We start from the raw sequence: 17,280 nt of genomic DNA on the forward strand, positions 1-17,280 counted from the left end.
ACAAAGTTTTGCTTAACCCCCATGGGTTGCTTACATGGAGACTTCAGAGGTTGTCCAAATTAAGGAATTCAGAATCAGAGCTGGGTGTGGAAATGCATGTTCTGTCACAATTAATTATAATTTTATGAAATTTTAAAACACTTAACTTTTTTCTTGCCTCTCAGTTCATTTCTCACATGGACCCTTGGCTATCTGACCGTAAACTATCTTAACTGATTAGATCACTCCCATATTACAGATGTATGGTTTGTACTCCTTTTCTCAATTCTTATTTGCCTTACAGTAGACATTTTTAAGACACTATTTTTCTGAAATTTTCCTCTCAATAGTTACTAAGATCTTCAGATTACAAATCCAACCTTCTTTTTATAATTTCTGCAACTGCCTTTCCATTACAATATTTACAAAACCCAGTATATCTAATTTTCTTGGTGGACATACACGTCAAGCATATTTAACACAGGCACACATGTACTAAATGATTTTATGATTATGGTAAAATTTTCTGAAATGATTTTATAAATATGTATTTGATAAAATGTTTAATATAAGTCACTCAAACTTTCTAATTCTTTAGATGACAATGAAAAATTCAATATACGAATTATTTCAATCCCAGGTGCCATATCCATGCTGCTTCTGGCTTCACTTTACACACTTTAGCTAATTATGTAATAAGCATTTTAACTTCATTGATTTCACATGGATGTACAATACACATGTTATAGTGCATGTACAGCACAAACTGGTGAAATTTCGAAGAGCATTTCTACACTCTAACTTTCCATTTGAATTTTAGATGGATAGTGTCACTCCTCCTGTTCCACACTCTATTGCTGCCACCCTGTGGAGCAGTCAATGAACTAGCACTAAAATTCCTGGGACCTAACCCACGGAGGTAACTGTAGTCAGCTCATTCTGTTTTTCCCTTCTTCAAAATACTGTTCTTGCTTAGCTATACTTTTGTGCAAAGAGAAAAATTAAGTCATTCTTTGAAACGTGCATAATTTAAAAATTAAGGAAAATACTCTCCCAGATGTATCTTTTTAGAGATTTTTTCTTAGTATATCTGCATGGTCTTACATAAAAACAGAGACATATGTTTGCTTCTGTGAGGGTGAAACATGAGATGTATACAGTGAGAGATAGCCTTGAAAAATATTTTTCATATTGTTGTCTTTAAAAACCATGTCTTAACAGAAATAACATGGAAAGGTTGTATTGAATAAGTACTGGACTGGGTTAAAACAGTTCCAAGATTGCACTGTATCTACATAGAGGAAGCAAACATTTATTAAATGAAAAAAAAGTGAATATCTAAATGAGCGGGTCTCAGCTTCTTACCAGAGGGATCTAAGACAAACTTTTTTACCATGCAACATATGAATCAGTTGGCTGTAATACAGCAGAGCCAAAACCAGGATGATAGTCATCTTGCATTTTGTAACTGGGGTAGCTTCATTATACTTATATAACTGTAAATTCTTAATCTTCTTATTGTATGTTCCACAGACTTGCTCAATAAAGTTGAACAAAATTTTCAGGCAAAAAAAGTATACTTAATATACTTACACCATTTATGTACTATATTATTCCTAGAAAGTGAAAAAATTCTCATAATTGTTGACTCCTACTTAGTTATATAAGTATATAATATATAAAAACAATAATATAAAAGCAATAATAGTACTGAGGGCATATTTAATAAATGTAAAATAATTTAAAAAGAATTATTAGTTGCAAATTTATCTCCTATTACCTTCAGTTATTTAAAATTTCGAAAACCATTTTTTTCTCTGAACAGAATATTACAATTCCAACAATTTAGAGTTGTTATGTCAAGCCTGGCCTACTTGATCAGACAAAATTTTAATTCAGAGCAAATGCGGTCATTTATATTTTTAAATTCATTTTTTCCTTAAAACACTGACTTATAATTTATCCTACAGCTCTGGACTTTGGCTAATCTGTTTTTTATTTTGTTTTGTTTGTTGACTGAAGTACTTGTCTTCAATTAAGATTTTTCCAAAGCTACAGGGTCAACTGATTTTAAAGAGCCATAGGAATTTGTTTCCCAGCAGAACACAGTTACTGGAAACTGTCACTTCAACAATTATCAGTTACCCAGAGTTCAAGTTTAATTTACAATAGGCAGATCTCCAAGGAATAATGGAAATGAGACTATGAAGAAAGGAAGCCAATAAAACTAAAATAAAAACTTCAGTTATCGAAACATGCTACAAAAATGATGTCAGAAGTGGGTTTTATTAATTTACTGTGTACTAAAATGTTTGGCATTAAGCCTATAAAAATATTAGATTGGACTGAATATTTTAGGAGAAAATCCTGCACTGCTTTCCATAATTCACAAGTGCACCAGAATACAAGTGTTTGAATAACCCACATCTCTAGGTTTAAAGCTTTATGAAATAAATAAGTGTCCAAATGCATCTTTCACACTTAATTTATTAAAAATCCCAACGATCTGAAAGGTATTTGCAGCCTGAAAAGTTTTGATGACTTAGCTTAATCCATCTTGGCGTCTTACGGCTCTAAGCAGTATGTCTAGAGGTAAAGCTTTACTGTCTGCCAGAAAAGAAGGCTCCTGGGTGGGCAAATGACTGGTAGAGTCACAATGTTGCCAGTGAGAGAGAGAGAGAGACAGACAGACAGACAGACAGATGACCAGTGAGGTACATTCCACAGGGGGTTATGAAACTTGGACTGTCAATCTTTTAAATTCTTGACTCTGCCTTGTAGAGAATCTGTAGGACTGTCAACAAGTTACTTAACTTCTCAAATTTTGGTTTTCTTATTTTCAAAACAGGGATGAAGATGATGGTAATAAAAATACTTTTTATCTTATGATTATTCCAGTTGTAAGTAAAATGATACATGAAGAGCTGTAAATGTAAGCTCAATAAATATTAGCGATGGTAATGATGAAGTGATGACAACATTCCACAGCGATGGTGAAGATGATGACTGCGTCTTCGGTAGTCAAACCATCAGAACTCAATGAGGACACATTTCCACTAGCAGCCTTTCACACCTCAAGAACAACTCAAAATAACACCTTTCTAGAGAAACATATTCAGCACACTTTTTTATACTTAGCAATAAACTTTGAAGGAAAGGAACCAGTGTTGTCTGAACACCATCCTGTCCATATGAGGTATGTTTATATGAGATTTCCCAGTGTCTGACAGAGCCAGGAATTTAATCAATGACTACTGAATAAGTAAATAACAAAAAACAACTTGAAAAAGGAAAACAAAATTCTGTAAGTCATATGGTCTTAAAAAATTCTATAAATCATGTAGGTTTTGCCTAATGATATTAAAAACTGAGCTGGTATTTCTCTCACATATTTTACAAGTACATGCATAACAGATACATGCCTTCAGACGACGTTGGTAGTTTCAACTTATTAATGACAATGATAAAAAATCACTCTCAAATAATCAGATTATGAGGAGCTAATTTGGGGTTCCCCTTCCATCCATGCACATTTGTAGTACTTGAAAATGGGAGAATAAACTACGGGTACATTGCATTTTCAAGTTATTTGTAGTTCTGCAAGGCTATCAGTTTAGAGGGCAAAAAATAAGCAATACAGTGATTTATTTCAGATGGTTCTTCTTGGGTAATACCAAATTCTTCAGTGATACTCATAATATGGGTACTCATGAAAAACTATGTGTCAGACTGATTACGGTGAATGGAAAGGTGCCATCAATTTTTTATATACACTTAAGCCCTCCCTACTTATAAGATGGCATATACAACAGTAGAACATCAATTTTACTCCACATTCCAATTATAGGAAAAAATATATTGCTTTAAATTATTTTCTTTTAAAAGAAGAAAAAAGTTATTGAGTTTTTCTAACATTTACACATTATTTTATTGTTTACCTTAGGAGCATATTTATTGATATGTTCAACATATCAGTAAATATTTAGCAACTACTGTGCATCAAGCCCTGTGCTAGTCTCTAAGGATTCAATGGTAGGTTTACAAACTAGCAACCCCTACTACGTGAAGCTTTTAACTGAGGGGAATTCAAGATAAAAATTACATAATTCACAAGATGAAAAATACATAATTAAAACAATCAAAAAGGGTAATCTAGGAGAAGGAGAACAAGAAGGAAAGATGGTGTTGAAATGCAGATAAAGAAGTTATGTGGGGAAAGGTGATCGATCATTCTAGAAGATTGGGCAAGGAAGACCTTTCTGAGGAGATATATGAGAGTTCTTAGTCTGAGAAGTCAGCTGCAGAAAAAGCCAGACAGAGAGCCTTTTTTGGTATACAGTTTAACACAAAGGGAAATCTCAATGCTAGGTGGTACAATTCTATCTAGGAATTATTTTTCAGGTGCATTTTCTGCTCTTTAAGTTTTATGTTATGTTATGTTATACACTTTTTGTCTAATGTAATTCTTAGCCTCATTTTTTCATTAGATTTTAGATATTAAGGATTCTGTATGATGTATGAAAATAGTATTATTCAAACCTGAAGAGAACATATCTGCTATTATTTTCCTTCGTCAAGGGAAGGAATTATCTACATTAACTTTATTCTAAGAGAAACAAATGTAAACAGATCTGTCAGAGACTAGGCCACACACATGCACGCACACCTACTCACCCACACCAATGCCTCTTAAATTGATAATCTCTCTATTGGCAGGGCCAATGTTACTTGTAATTATTGTTTTCAGCTAGTAAATCCAGCATAAATATTTGATTTTTATGAACAAAGATAGAGTTCCTATTTAGAAGCTGAAAATCTTTTGGAAACTGTTCTATCTGCCAAAATATCTGAAGTGGAACTTTTTAGAAGCCATGCATTTGTTATATAGTAGTATATATTTTATAAGTTTGAATGGCTTTCATTACCATTTGTCTGAACACTCATTCAACAGGCTTCATTCCTGCCTGATGGGAAGACAGCAGAGAAGGAAGTGCATTACTTTCTCTATCATTTGTTGAAAAACTGACCATTTTCACTCTTAGTATATAAAACACATACATAGTTTCAGCCATTTGTGACTTGCTTTAGATTTTTTGTAAGCTATACATTATTTCTGTTTTGCTCTGACAGAAAAATAAGAAAGATCTGCCAGTAATTTTTTAAAGAATTAGAAAAATATGCATCTATTATCAGGCAATTCTAACTTTAGTTACTCCTTGCTTTGAAAATTATTCCATGTCATTCATATGCTTTCCTTCCATCTGTTTTTCTCATTCAACTTACTACTTATTTAAAATTTTTCATTTTATAAATTTTGAATGCCTTTTCATTTTTTGTTAATTCTGAAAATTAAGCTAAGAATCTGAGAATTATTTTCTTTAACTGGCTAGACAATCTTAAGTGTGTACTGCTAACCAATTCCTCTGCTATTCTACAGAAAATCAAATATCTTTAATTTTGCTAGGCCTGGGAATTATCTTTCAACTCTGTATCTGGTTTTACTTTCCTTTATTCGTTTGTTTGGACTCTGTGATAGAGTTCATTTTAGTTTTGGCACCATTTTTAAGGAAGTCTCGTCCATATGGGTGAGCCCTAAGGAATGGCATTGCTGCAGCTCAAGATTAGAAAGTGAATACATTTTAATTTGAAACAGCTGTGTGAGGAGATGAACACAGACTTGGTTTTAAAGCTGTACCTATCTATAATCAGGTAGATTAATTCCCAAGAGTTATACATTTCAAAAGAACCCAAACATTTTGTTCTAACATTCAAACCTTTTGGCCTCATTAAATTGTGCTGTCTATCTGCAAGTCTCATTCAGCAGCTCTCCAGATATACCTCAGCACACCTACCTGGGTAGCTCTAAATTATTTCTGATGTCGTCTTGATGAAAAATGAGCATAAATGAAGCATTTAGCAGTCATATTAATGCCAAGCAAGAGGCTTGGGGAAAAAGTAGGGTTCAAAGAGTAGTTTTCAGATTTTTTTGTAAAGCTAATCAAACTTTCTTTATGACTTTATAATTTTGGTAATTATAAGCTACAGGTAAACTTTAAAGAGCATGTTTTAAAGTACAGTTACAATCAAACATGGGATTTTTTAAACATCTGAAAGTTTATATTTTACTATATTTGTCAATCTGTCAAACTAAATTTGTCTTTTTGCCATTTGAAAGCTAATGTAGCTAGTGAAATTGTGAGTTGATAAATTTATTATGTAATGGATATTAATTTTACAGGTTTGGAGTTAGTCTGCCAAATATAGTTCAGGTAGTTTTGCCACAGCATTTTAGCCACAAGCATTTTTGCACAGTATTTACCCCATGTAACTAATGGGCTTTAAAAGATGAAAACATGAGGAATAAGATGGACATTTTTAAACAGGACTTAATAAAATACAAAAAATGAATTAAAAAATTAAGAAGACTTTATTTTGTGAAACGCAGAATATCTGAATACATGCAAAATCTGTAGTGTAGACTTATGGCAATATTCCACAATTAGCTGATTTTATTCTGCAGATCGTACCTAAACGTTAGTCATCAGTCTTTCATTCATAGTATTATAAATTGTTTTGGCTTGTTGCTTTGTTTCCTCATACAGCACTGCATTTACTCTTGTTTCCCTAAAACTTCTTCCTTCTTTGAAAGAGGTATAAGTTCCCAAATACTAAGATGCATACTTGTAACTGAGCTCAGTACTGTGTGGTGAAAGTCTTCTATACTGTTGTTTGATTGACACGTGGCCATTCATAGATGTTCCAAAGTTCTGTGGGAAATGTGGGTTCTAAACTCTTTGCCACTATATAGACCATAATGAGGACACGATTTATATAATGCAAAATGGGAGGACTACAGCGGTGAGAAATGAACCCAAACTGTCAGCCAGTTTGATGACACCAACCTGTCAAACCAAACTATCAACGAGTTTGTTTTTTTCTATCTTTTGCATGAAATTATCTTATGGCCAATTAGCTATGTGGCAAAAATATTTGCAGTGAACACGCTTGTGGCAATGATGTCTACAGCAGTCATGCTTACAGTGAAAATACCATACATGGTTTATTGTACACATCCTCACAAAGTAGATCATTATCTTCCCAGTCAGTGTCTGTGGCCTGCAATTTCTCAGGAGTGGATGGGTAGGCGGCAGGGAAGTATGAATAAGGAGGGGAAGTTAGAAAGGGTTCCTTGGTTCATGCACAATCATTTGAAACCATATTTGAAGATGGTGAAAAGAATTTCTCTTACAGAGCTACACACTATTTTCAATAGGTAGATATATATATATACACACTATAGCCCCTGGCATAAACAATTAACTACATAAATGTTGTCTTTTTTTCCCAAAGTATAATCGATATTCAATACCTATTAGTTTCAGGTGTACATCAGAATGATTTATATTTTTACACATAAATAATCCCCATGACTCTAGTTATCATGTGTCACTGCACCAGGCTGTAACAAAGAGTTGTCAGCTGATTTTCAGCAGAAACTTTGCAGGCCAGAAGGTATGCTACATTCGAAGTCCTGAAAGAAAACCACCAGCCCAAGAATATTCTCTATCTAGTGACATGACCATTCAGAACTGAGGAGAGAGAGAGTTTCCCAGAGAAGCAAAGCTAAAGGACTCACCATCACCAAGTCTTATATGAAATGTTAAGATAATTCTTTAATTGTTAAAAAAAAGGCTATAACTAGAAGAAAATTATCAGAGGGAAATATTTCACTAGTAAAAGCAGACATAGAGCAAAGGTAGTAGATCAATCATATGAAATCAGTATGAAAGTTTAAAGACCAAAGTGATAAAATCATTAATCTATAAAAATTAGTAAGAAATACACAAAATAAAAATATGTGAAGTGTGACAACACATACATAAAACATGGAGGCAGGGAGTGAAAGGTAGTGGTTTTAGAATTTGTTTGAACTTAAATGATCATCAACTTAATATAAATTGCTATATACATGGGATGTTAGATATGAATTTCATGGTTCATACATAAAATGAAAAACTTATAACAGATACACAATAAATAAATAAATAGGAATCCAAGCATACCACTAAAGAAAGTCATCAAATCACAAGGGAAGACAGCAAGAGAAGGAAGGGAGGAAGGAACAGAGAAGAACTACAAAAACAAGAAAAGAATTAATAAACTGGCAACAAATACATACATATCAATAATTACTTTGAATATAGATGAACTACATATTCAAATCAAAACAGATAGGGCAACTGGATAAAAACAAGACCCATCTGTAATGCTGCCTATGAGAGAGTCACTTCAGACATAAAGAGACACACAGCTGGAAAGCGAAGGTATTGAAAAAAATATTCCATGCAAATGAAGAAAATAGAAACCCGAGGTAGCAATACACATTCTTCTCAAGAGCACACGACAGCTCATATTAGGCCACGAAACAAATCTCAAAAAATTTAAAAAGACTGAAATCATATGAACAATCTTTCCCAACCAAAAATGTTATAGAACAAGAAAAAAACTGGAAAAAACACACACATGTAGAAGCTAAACAACAGGCCACTCAACAACCCACAAGTCAAGGAAGAAATCAAAGTGGAAACTTAAAAAATAACTGGAGACCAATGAAAATGGAAACAGAATGGTTCAAAATCTTTGCAGTAAAAGCATTTCAAGAGGGAAGTGTATAATAGAGGCCTACTTCAAAAAACAAGGAAAATCTCAAACAATCAATCTTACATTCAAAAGAACTAGAAAAGGGTGAACAAAGCCTAAAGATAGTAGAAAAAAGGAAATGATAAAAGGCAGAGTAGAAATAAATGAGACAGAAACTAATAAAAAATAGAAAAGATCAATGAAACTAAGATGATTCTTTGTAGAGATAAATAAGATTAATAAACCGTTAGTGAGACTCACCAAGAAAAAAAAAAAAAGAGAGGATTCAAACACAGAAATGAAAAGTTACAACTGACACCACAGAAATACAATGGATTATAAGAGATTAATAAGAAATCCACAAAATTGGACAACCTAGAAAAATTGATAAATTCTTAGAACACACAATCATCCAAGACTGAATTAGGAAGAAAGAAAAAATCTGAACAGACTATTACTACTAATGAAATTGAACTGGTAATCAAAAGCCTCCCAACAAAAAAAATCCAGGACTAGATTCAAAGGTAAATTCTACCAAACATTTAAAGAAGAGTTAATACCTATCCTCAAATTCTTAAAAAAATGAGAAGAAAGTATGCTTCCAATTTCATCCTCAAAGGCCAGAAGTATTCTTATACCAAAATCAGACAAGGATAACACAAAAAAATAAAATTACAATATCCCTGATGAACATAGATGCAAAAATCCTCAGCAAAATATTGGCACATCAAACTCAACAATGCATTAAAAGAATCATTCACTGTAATCACGTGAGATTTATTCCAGAGATGGAAGATGGTTCAATCAATATCAATAAATTAATCAATGTGATGTGCCACATTAACAAAATGAAGGATAAAACTTACATGATCATCTCATTAGATTTAGACAAAGCATCTGACACAATTTAACACCTACTCATGAAAAAACTCTCAACAAAGTTGGTACAGAGGGAACATACCTCAACGTAATAAAGGTCATACACAACCAATCCACAGCTAACATACTTCATAGAACAAAGATGAAAGCTTTTCCTCTAAGATCAGGAATAAGACAAGGATGTCCACTCTTGTCACTTTCATTCAACATATGCCGATACCCTTGCCACAGCAATCAGACAAGCAAAAGAAGTAAAAGGCATCTAAATTGGTAAGGAAGAAGTAAAACTGACACATGATACCTTTAGAAAACCCTAAAGACCATACTGAAAACTATCATCTCTAGTAAATGAATTCAGTAAAGTTGCAGGACACAAAATTAATACAGAGAAATCTATTGTGTTTCTATACACTAATAGCAAACTATCAGAAACAGAAATTGAGAAAGCAATTCCATTTATAATTGGATCTGAAGAATAATACATAGGAATAAACACAACCAAGGTGAAAGGCCTGTACACTGAAAACTATTAAACAGTTATGAAAGAAATTAAAGATAATACAAGTAAAAGGAAAGATATAGTGTGCTCATGTATTGGAAGATTTAATACTGTTGAAATGGGCATCCTACCCAAAGCAATCTACAAATTCAGTGCAATTCCTATGAAGATACCAATAGTAGTTTCTATAGAACTAGAACAAAAATATCTAAAATTCAAAAGACCCAAAGAGCCAAAGCAATATTGAGAAAGAACACCAAAGCTGGAGTTATCACTTTCCAGAGTTCAAACTACACTACAAAGCTGCATATCCAAATACAGTATTGTACTGGCACCAAAACTGACACATAGATCAATGGAACAGAATGGAGAGCCCAAAATAAACCTATGTCACATGCTTGGTATATGACTAGAGAGGCAAAAATATACAATGGGGAAAGGGCAGAACCTTTACTAAATGGTGTTGGGAAACTGATCGGTTACATGCAAAAGTACAAAATTGAACTATTTTCTAATTCTAAATACAAAAATAAATTCAAAATGGATTAAAGACCTAAATATAAGACCATAGAAAAAAAAGGCAGTAAACTCAGACATTGGCCTTTGTACTATTTTTCTGTCTCTCTGGCAAACAAAAGCAAAAATAAACAAGTGGGCTACATCAAGAACTAAAAAGCTTCTGCACAGCAAAGGAAACCAGCAAAATGAAAGGCAAACTACTGAATGGGAGAAGATATTTGCAAATGCTGTCTGATAAGGGGTTATTATCCATAATATATAAAGAACTCCTTCATCTAAAAGCCAAGTAAATGGGCAGAGTATCTAAATAGATGTTTTTTTTTCAAAGAAGACATGAGGGTGGCCAAAAGACACATGAAAAGATAGATGCTCAACATCACTAATCATCAGGAAATTACAAATCCAAACCACAATGAGACATCATCTCTCACTGGCTATTAAGAATGGCTATTATTAAAAAAAAAAGAAATAACAAGTGTCAATGAGATTGTGGAAAAAACAGAACCCTTGTGCACTTGGTGGGAAGGTAAACGGGTCTAGAAAATCATATGGAGATTTCTTAAAGAACGAAAAATAGAAATGCCACATGACCTAGTCATTATACTTCTGGGTATTTATCCAAAGAAAATGAAAATACTATTTCAAAAAGATAAATGCACCCCTATGTTTACTGAAGTATTATGTATAATACCAAAGATATGGAAGAAACCTAAGTATCCATAGATAGCTGAATGGATAAAGAAGACATGGTGTGTTTATGTGTGTGTGTGTGTGTATGAAATGGAATATTACTCAACCATAAAGAGAATGAAATGCCATTTGGAACAACATGGATGGACTAAAGGGTACTGTGCTAAGTGAAATAAGTCAGAAAGAGAACAAAAAAATACCATGATTTCACTTGTATGTAGAATCCTAAAAACAAAACAAATGAACAAACAAACCAGAAAGAGACTTATAAATACAGAGAACAATCTGATGGTTGCCAGAGGGCAGGGAGGTGGGGGATAGGTGAAATAGATGAAGGGGATTAAGAGGTACAAAACTTCTAGTTATAAAAAAAATAAGTCATGGGGATGAAGATATAGCATAAGGAGTACAGTCAATAATACTATAATAACATTATATGGTTACAGTTGGTACTATACTTATCATGGTGAGCACATAATATTGGATGTCGTAATATTGCACATAATATTGCATGAATTATACTTCAATTAAAAAAATAATGTGGGACAGCAATGCTTCCAGAATATAATTCCTACTTGTGCAATTCAGAAATCTATGACCTACATCTTTCTCAATTCCTTCTCTTTGGAGGATCTCCATAGATTATCCTTTCTCTGTTTTGTATGTCAAAGCTTTCCCTATCTATGTATCTGTTCACTAATTTATAATATATAATAATGAATTAGTTTTTCTATCTTAAAAAAGACCAATATGTATACACATACATACCAGTGTAGGTATACATACCAGTGTGTATAAGCTACACACCTTGACCCAGAGTTGACTTGTTTTCCAGTATATTTTAGAAAAAACACAGCTTATACTTGAGATTTCTACTTCTCCCAATTATTTCTCAACCATCATTGGCACTGACTCCACAGAACTCTGTATAAGGGAGCACATGCCAAAGTTACATAACATGGTCACTTGTTCCTGGAGATACAAGGGACAGAGGGGATGGCCATTTAAAATAGATACAAATATGTGTGGATATAGCAGTGTGTATGTAGATATGTATATATGTATAAGTGTGTGTATCACAGAACTTTACTACAACCACTGAAATTAGGATTCTCAGAAATAACAAATTATTTAATTTCAAGAACATCTTAATTTCTGTTAGATAAAAGCATTACAAAAATCACAGAAACTAAGCACTAACTAATTTCAAAGTTGCTTTGGCATTAACGAAGGGTTTATGCCCTTAAGTAAAGCGCATGTCCGTAAAGCTCAGTAGTCAGTATGGTAACAGACAAACAAAAGATGGCTGAATAAGACTAGATTCACCGGTTCTGCTAAAGTGAATGTGATATGAATCATTTATGACATAGTTTAGAAAGTTACAGAATGCCTTGGTTTACAAAGTTGAGTTCCTCTGATAGGTGAAGGGGATGAGAAGCAGTGCTTCAAGATAATATTTAGATTGGACATTTTTAGGATATATACATAAAAAAATGGAAAATCACTTCTTTTATATGTTTATATTATTAAGAATTGTGTACTGCTTGAAATCAAGATATATCTAGGTACAAATTCTAAAAGGAATGTGAAACTTACTGCCATACTTATTTAAAAAACTATTCCTTTATGAATAAAAATATCCAGAGGTGAACAAGATTCCTGGTGGTTGGTTTGGATGATATAATAAAAGAAAATATAATTTAATTAAACTTATTTCCATGAAAAAATTATATAAATAATGGGTCTTGTAAATATGCTTAAAATTAGGACTAAGTATAAGATGCTAAAATAAAATGTCTCTTCCAAATTATTATAAGATTAATGAGTAGAATTTTGAGATACAGTGGAATTTTATGTTAAATTTGTTTTGAGTTGTTCAAAACATGGTAATGTTAGATTATTTAGAATATTTTAATAAGCTGAATATTCCTTGTCCCAAGGTTTATTTTATAATTATGAATTTGTCCTGTAACACACATCATGCTTCCAACTTTTGTTAGTCTCAATTTATTTATTGTCTTGTATTAAGAACTCTCTGAATGTGAGTTCTCTGATGAATGACTAGAGTTCGAAATTCAACAAGACATAGGCCCAGTCTTGCAGGACCCTGTAATCCAGAGGGGGACAGAGGAGAGATCCCATGGGCAGAGCACAGTGAGGGATGTGTAGGACTCTACACGGATTGGAGCGCAAACATCCACGTAAGCCTGAAGGGGAGGGGAGTGTCAGGCCCATCCTCCAGGTGGTGATGATTATGGCTCTGAACTTTGCACAATGAGTAGAAGTTACTAAGTACGGTAACTAATGCACATTGTATCTTAGATTAATGCACCTGCATCTTCCCATTACTTTTAATTCTGATGATTTCTTTGTAGGAACTATTCATAAAATCAAATTATCACTTCAAAGTATTTACAGTCAACAGTTCTGTCCATTTATCAATGTTTCCAAAGGAGTGGCTTCTCTATGGCATAAAAGTCACCAGATGCTCAGAAAAAGAACCCAGCTTAACCCTGGCATTACAGCTGTCTCACAGGACATACAACACATGCAGTGTTCAGAGTTGAGTATTAAAAAGATTTATGATGAATTTGAAATTATATGTGTGTGTATGTTTTCAATCTGTCAATCACATGCAAATCACATATAGGCTGGAAAGCACGTTAGGGTGTTTCAAATTGTTCCCCAAATTTTTATCAACACTGTATCCCATTATTTACAATATTTTTCCAGCAAAACTACCTAAACACGTTAATTTATTTTTTTCCCTTTCTTTTAATCCTCAAATGCATATGAAACATCTATTAGAGCTAATGATAAGCCACACATCTCTAAAAGGTGAAAATTCCAAAAGAGAGTGAATTGACTTTTTAGTCTGAAGAGTCTTACGGATAAATGTATAATTTCTGTTAGACTTCTTAAAAAACAAGAAGTAACATATTTTTCATTACTTTTTTTGTGGATCTTCAGCATTTTAGGAGACCAAGTTGGGAATCATTGTTCTTTTAACTGATGTGGAATTGTTGAGAAAACTGAAATAAGCTGATGTAGGATTGCTAGGAAAAATAGTTACAGTTTATACTCTCCACAATATCAGCAGGTTCATATACATGAGGTGAACCTTCAAAACAGACAGGTGTCTGCAGCATTCCTCTGCCGTAAAACAATAACTGAAACACCATATTCCAACCTCAAGATACTCACCTTTACATTCTTCATTATTTATTGAAATAGCATACTTTTAACATGTTACAACTATAAAAGAATTTATCTAAAATATTTTCCTGAGAAGAACTAGTTTGTTTTCAAATAAGAACAGTTTTGCTGTTATAAATTGTTTTTTCTGAAAATCCACAAAATAATGTCTGTGGAGACAATTCTTTTGAATATACAGGCAATGTTAGTATTACTAGAAGCTTTAATAACTAAATGATACCATAAATTTATCCTAGAAAATTTCAAACTGTTCCTATTTTCCATTCTTTTCTGGTTACTTTCTTCCCATAACATTTTCTTATATAAATGTTTGTATAAGAATCAAATAGAATTGCTGAGGTTCAAATTAGTTTATTAATACATTAGTGATAAGGTGACTCATGTATCTCAAAAAAATATTAAATTTAATGATTCTCCAATTCAGCCATTGGTTTATATTCATGAACTGTATGATTTTATAATTAGCAGACTAGTGTGTTTAAGAATTTCTCCCCTCACTACACCTCCCCCACTATCTCTTTAAAAAACACCTAAATTGATATTAAAATCAAAATACTGTAAAGGTGCACTTACTTTTTTGTCTTTGTTATATTTTGCAAATATCTCCTGTGCTCTCTCTTCTCCTCCATCCGTGAACAACATGATAATCTTATTGCAGTTGGCTCTGGAAACATTATACTGTTAAAAAAAAAAGTGTAGTCATGCATAATAAAATGTAGGGAATATAAAATGAGGTGGAAAGAGCAGAACAAGTTGCAGATAGTAAGTGAAATATCTGTTCAGTAAGTATATTCTAAGAACTGATTCTTGGATCAGGCCTAGCACACCCCTACACAGGCCTCCCCTCTCACACCTCCTCAGACATCCTCCAGGTCTTTGATCAAATGTCACCTTATCAGTGAGGACTTCCCTGAAAACTGTTTTAAATTGCAATCTCCCTCCCGTTTTACACTCATATATATTATATTTTGTTTAATTGTTGGCTTCCTCTGATTGAACATAAGTGCCATAAAAGCATGAAGCTTCCTTTCTTGTTCAGTGTTGCTTCCTTTTCTACAATGCTTAGCACATAACAACCACTCATTTAAAATTAATTACTAGTTAGTATGCCAATTTTATGCCCCTATAATTTATACCAGAAACAAAGAAATAACACTAATAAAAACGTGCATATCCATTCACATACATTTTCAATCTGATTATATTTTCCCACTCTTCCCTCATTCTTCATCCTACTTTACTCCCTTTACATTGCTTAAGTTGTAAACTCATAGCTCATCCCTAACACCCAAGGCCCTTTCATATCTTTGTAAATGCCAAGGCCTAATCCCAGATTATTCTCCTGTCCTCTTGCACCTGCCACACACGTTCTAATCCTCAAAGGCTCAATTCCAATGGTTTAAATGCTATCCAACTTTCTTCGTGGTCCCCAAAGAGTCAGACATATAACAATGGATTAGCAGCAAAGGGTCACTAAAATGAACAACTAATTTAGAAAGTTGGACTTCTTTGAGGTCTGAAATGGTAACCTCAGACTTTCTAATGTTGTGAACTGCTTGTCAAAGTGCTGAGGACATAAAAACACACTCGTTTATGAACACTCAGCTTCTCTGACAATGTCAACCCTCTAGCTCAGTGCTGTTCAATGGAGATAATTAATGTGAGCCTAATTTGTAATTTTAACTTTGTAACAGCCACATGAAGAAGTAAAACAAATAACAAATTAATTCTAATAGTAGTTTTTTTAACTCAGTCATCCAAAATATTATCAATTCAACATTAAATTAATACAGAATTATTGAGATAATATACATTTTTTGTTTCATAGTAAGTCTTCAAATTTCAGTGTGTACTTTATACTTGCAACACCTTTCAATTCAGATGAGGCACATTTCAGATGTTCAATAGCCACATGCAATTGGAGTTGTGTGTGGACAGCATGACCTTGGGCTTTAAATAACTAACAGATATTTTGTAATCATTAATTCTCCTATAGTGTTTCAGCTTACTGAAGGTCCATGCTCTTATTTTTCAAGAAGGTAAACTCCATTTCCTATTGTAAAAGTTATCGTACACAACATTTTGCTCTACTGATGAAAAGATCCCATTTCACATCAACTCACCCCATTGACTAGGCCATCAGCACATTTACAGTTAAAGCTCTTAACCAAGCACTGTGAAAACACAAGTGCCCACTGTTACAATTTGCCACATTCAAGCATGTTTCTTATCTTGGAAGAAAACCACTGAACATTCAACTATTCAAAAGGCTCCATATTTTACCATCAAAATGCTTTGATGGAAGGCATTGAAAGTCCTTAACTAAAATTAATTTCTCTGATTATTTGTCTTTTATATCTGCATATGTAAGATGGGCAAAATACTACATACCAAAAGGACTGTTTCATAAAATAAAGTAAGAAAGGTTTTCAGATAAGGATCTTTTTGGAAGTAATGGAGGTATCATCATTACTGAATGCCAAATAACAATATCAGTTAGCACACTGGGTCTGGCTGATCAGATGTCTGTTGTGTAAATAAAATAATGATGCCCTTTCCCAGGAAAGACAATTACTAGGACTCACACAAAAGAGGAAAAAAAGAAATGCTTTGTTTTCAGCATTATTTTTCCTAGGAGTAGCCTTCTCAGGACCTGTGGTGCAGCAAAGTGGATCATACCAACTTTTTAGGGGATTTGCAATTATCTAAAGAATGCCACAATTACATGCTACTGGCTTGTAATAAACTAAGTAAAAAGAATGAGACTATTTCAGTAGGATTACAATTAACAGATTTGGTGACTTACCCCATAGTATACCTGTTGTATCCCCACATGCCCAGTATATAGGGTGGCATGT

The 17,280-nt window shown here is 33.2% G+C and overlaps 1 protein-coding gene across 12 annotated transcripts in view; it reads right to left on the reverse strand.

Annotated features, from left to right (window-relative positions):
• CACNA2D1 (calcium voltage-gated channel auxiliary subunit alpha2delta 1) overlaps positions 1-17,280 on the reverse strand; it is a 533,653-nt gene that overhangs the window by 72,792 nt on the left and 443,581 nt on the right. For all 12 annotated transcript variants that reach the window (XM_036931689.2, XM_036931687.2, XM_036931679.2 and 9 more), the window contains exon 12: positions 14,996-15,100. In XM_036931689.2, coding sequence (XP_036787584.2) covers positions 14,996-15,100 — 105 coding nt within the window. The remainder of the gene's footprint in view (positions 1-14,995; positions 15,101-17,280) is intronic.

This window comes from Manis pentadactyla, chromosome 7 (genome assembly GCF_030020395.1).
Source record: "Manis pentadactyla isolate mManPen7 chromosome 7, mManPen7.hap1, whole genome shotgun sequence".
Lineage (NCBI taxonomy): Eukaryota > Metazoa > Chordata > Mammalia > Pholidota > Manidae > Manis > Manis pentadactyla.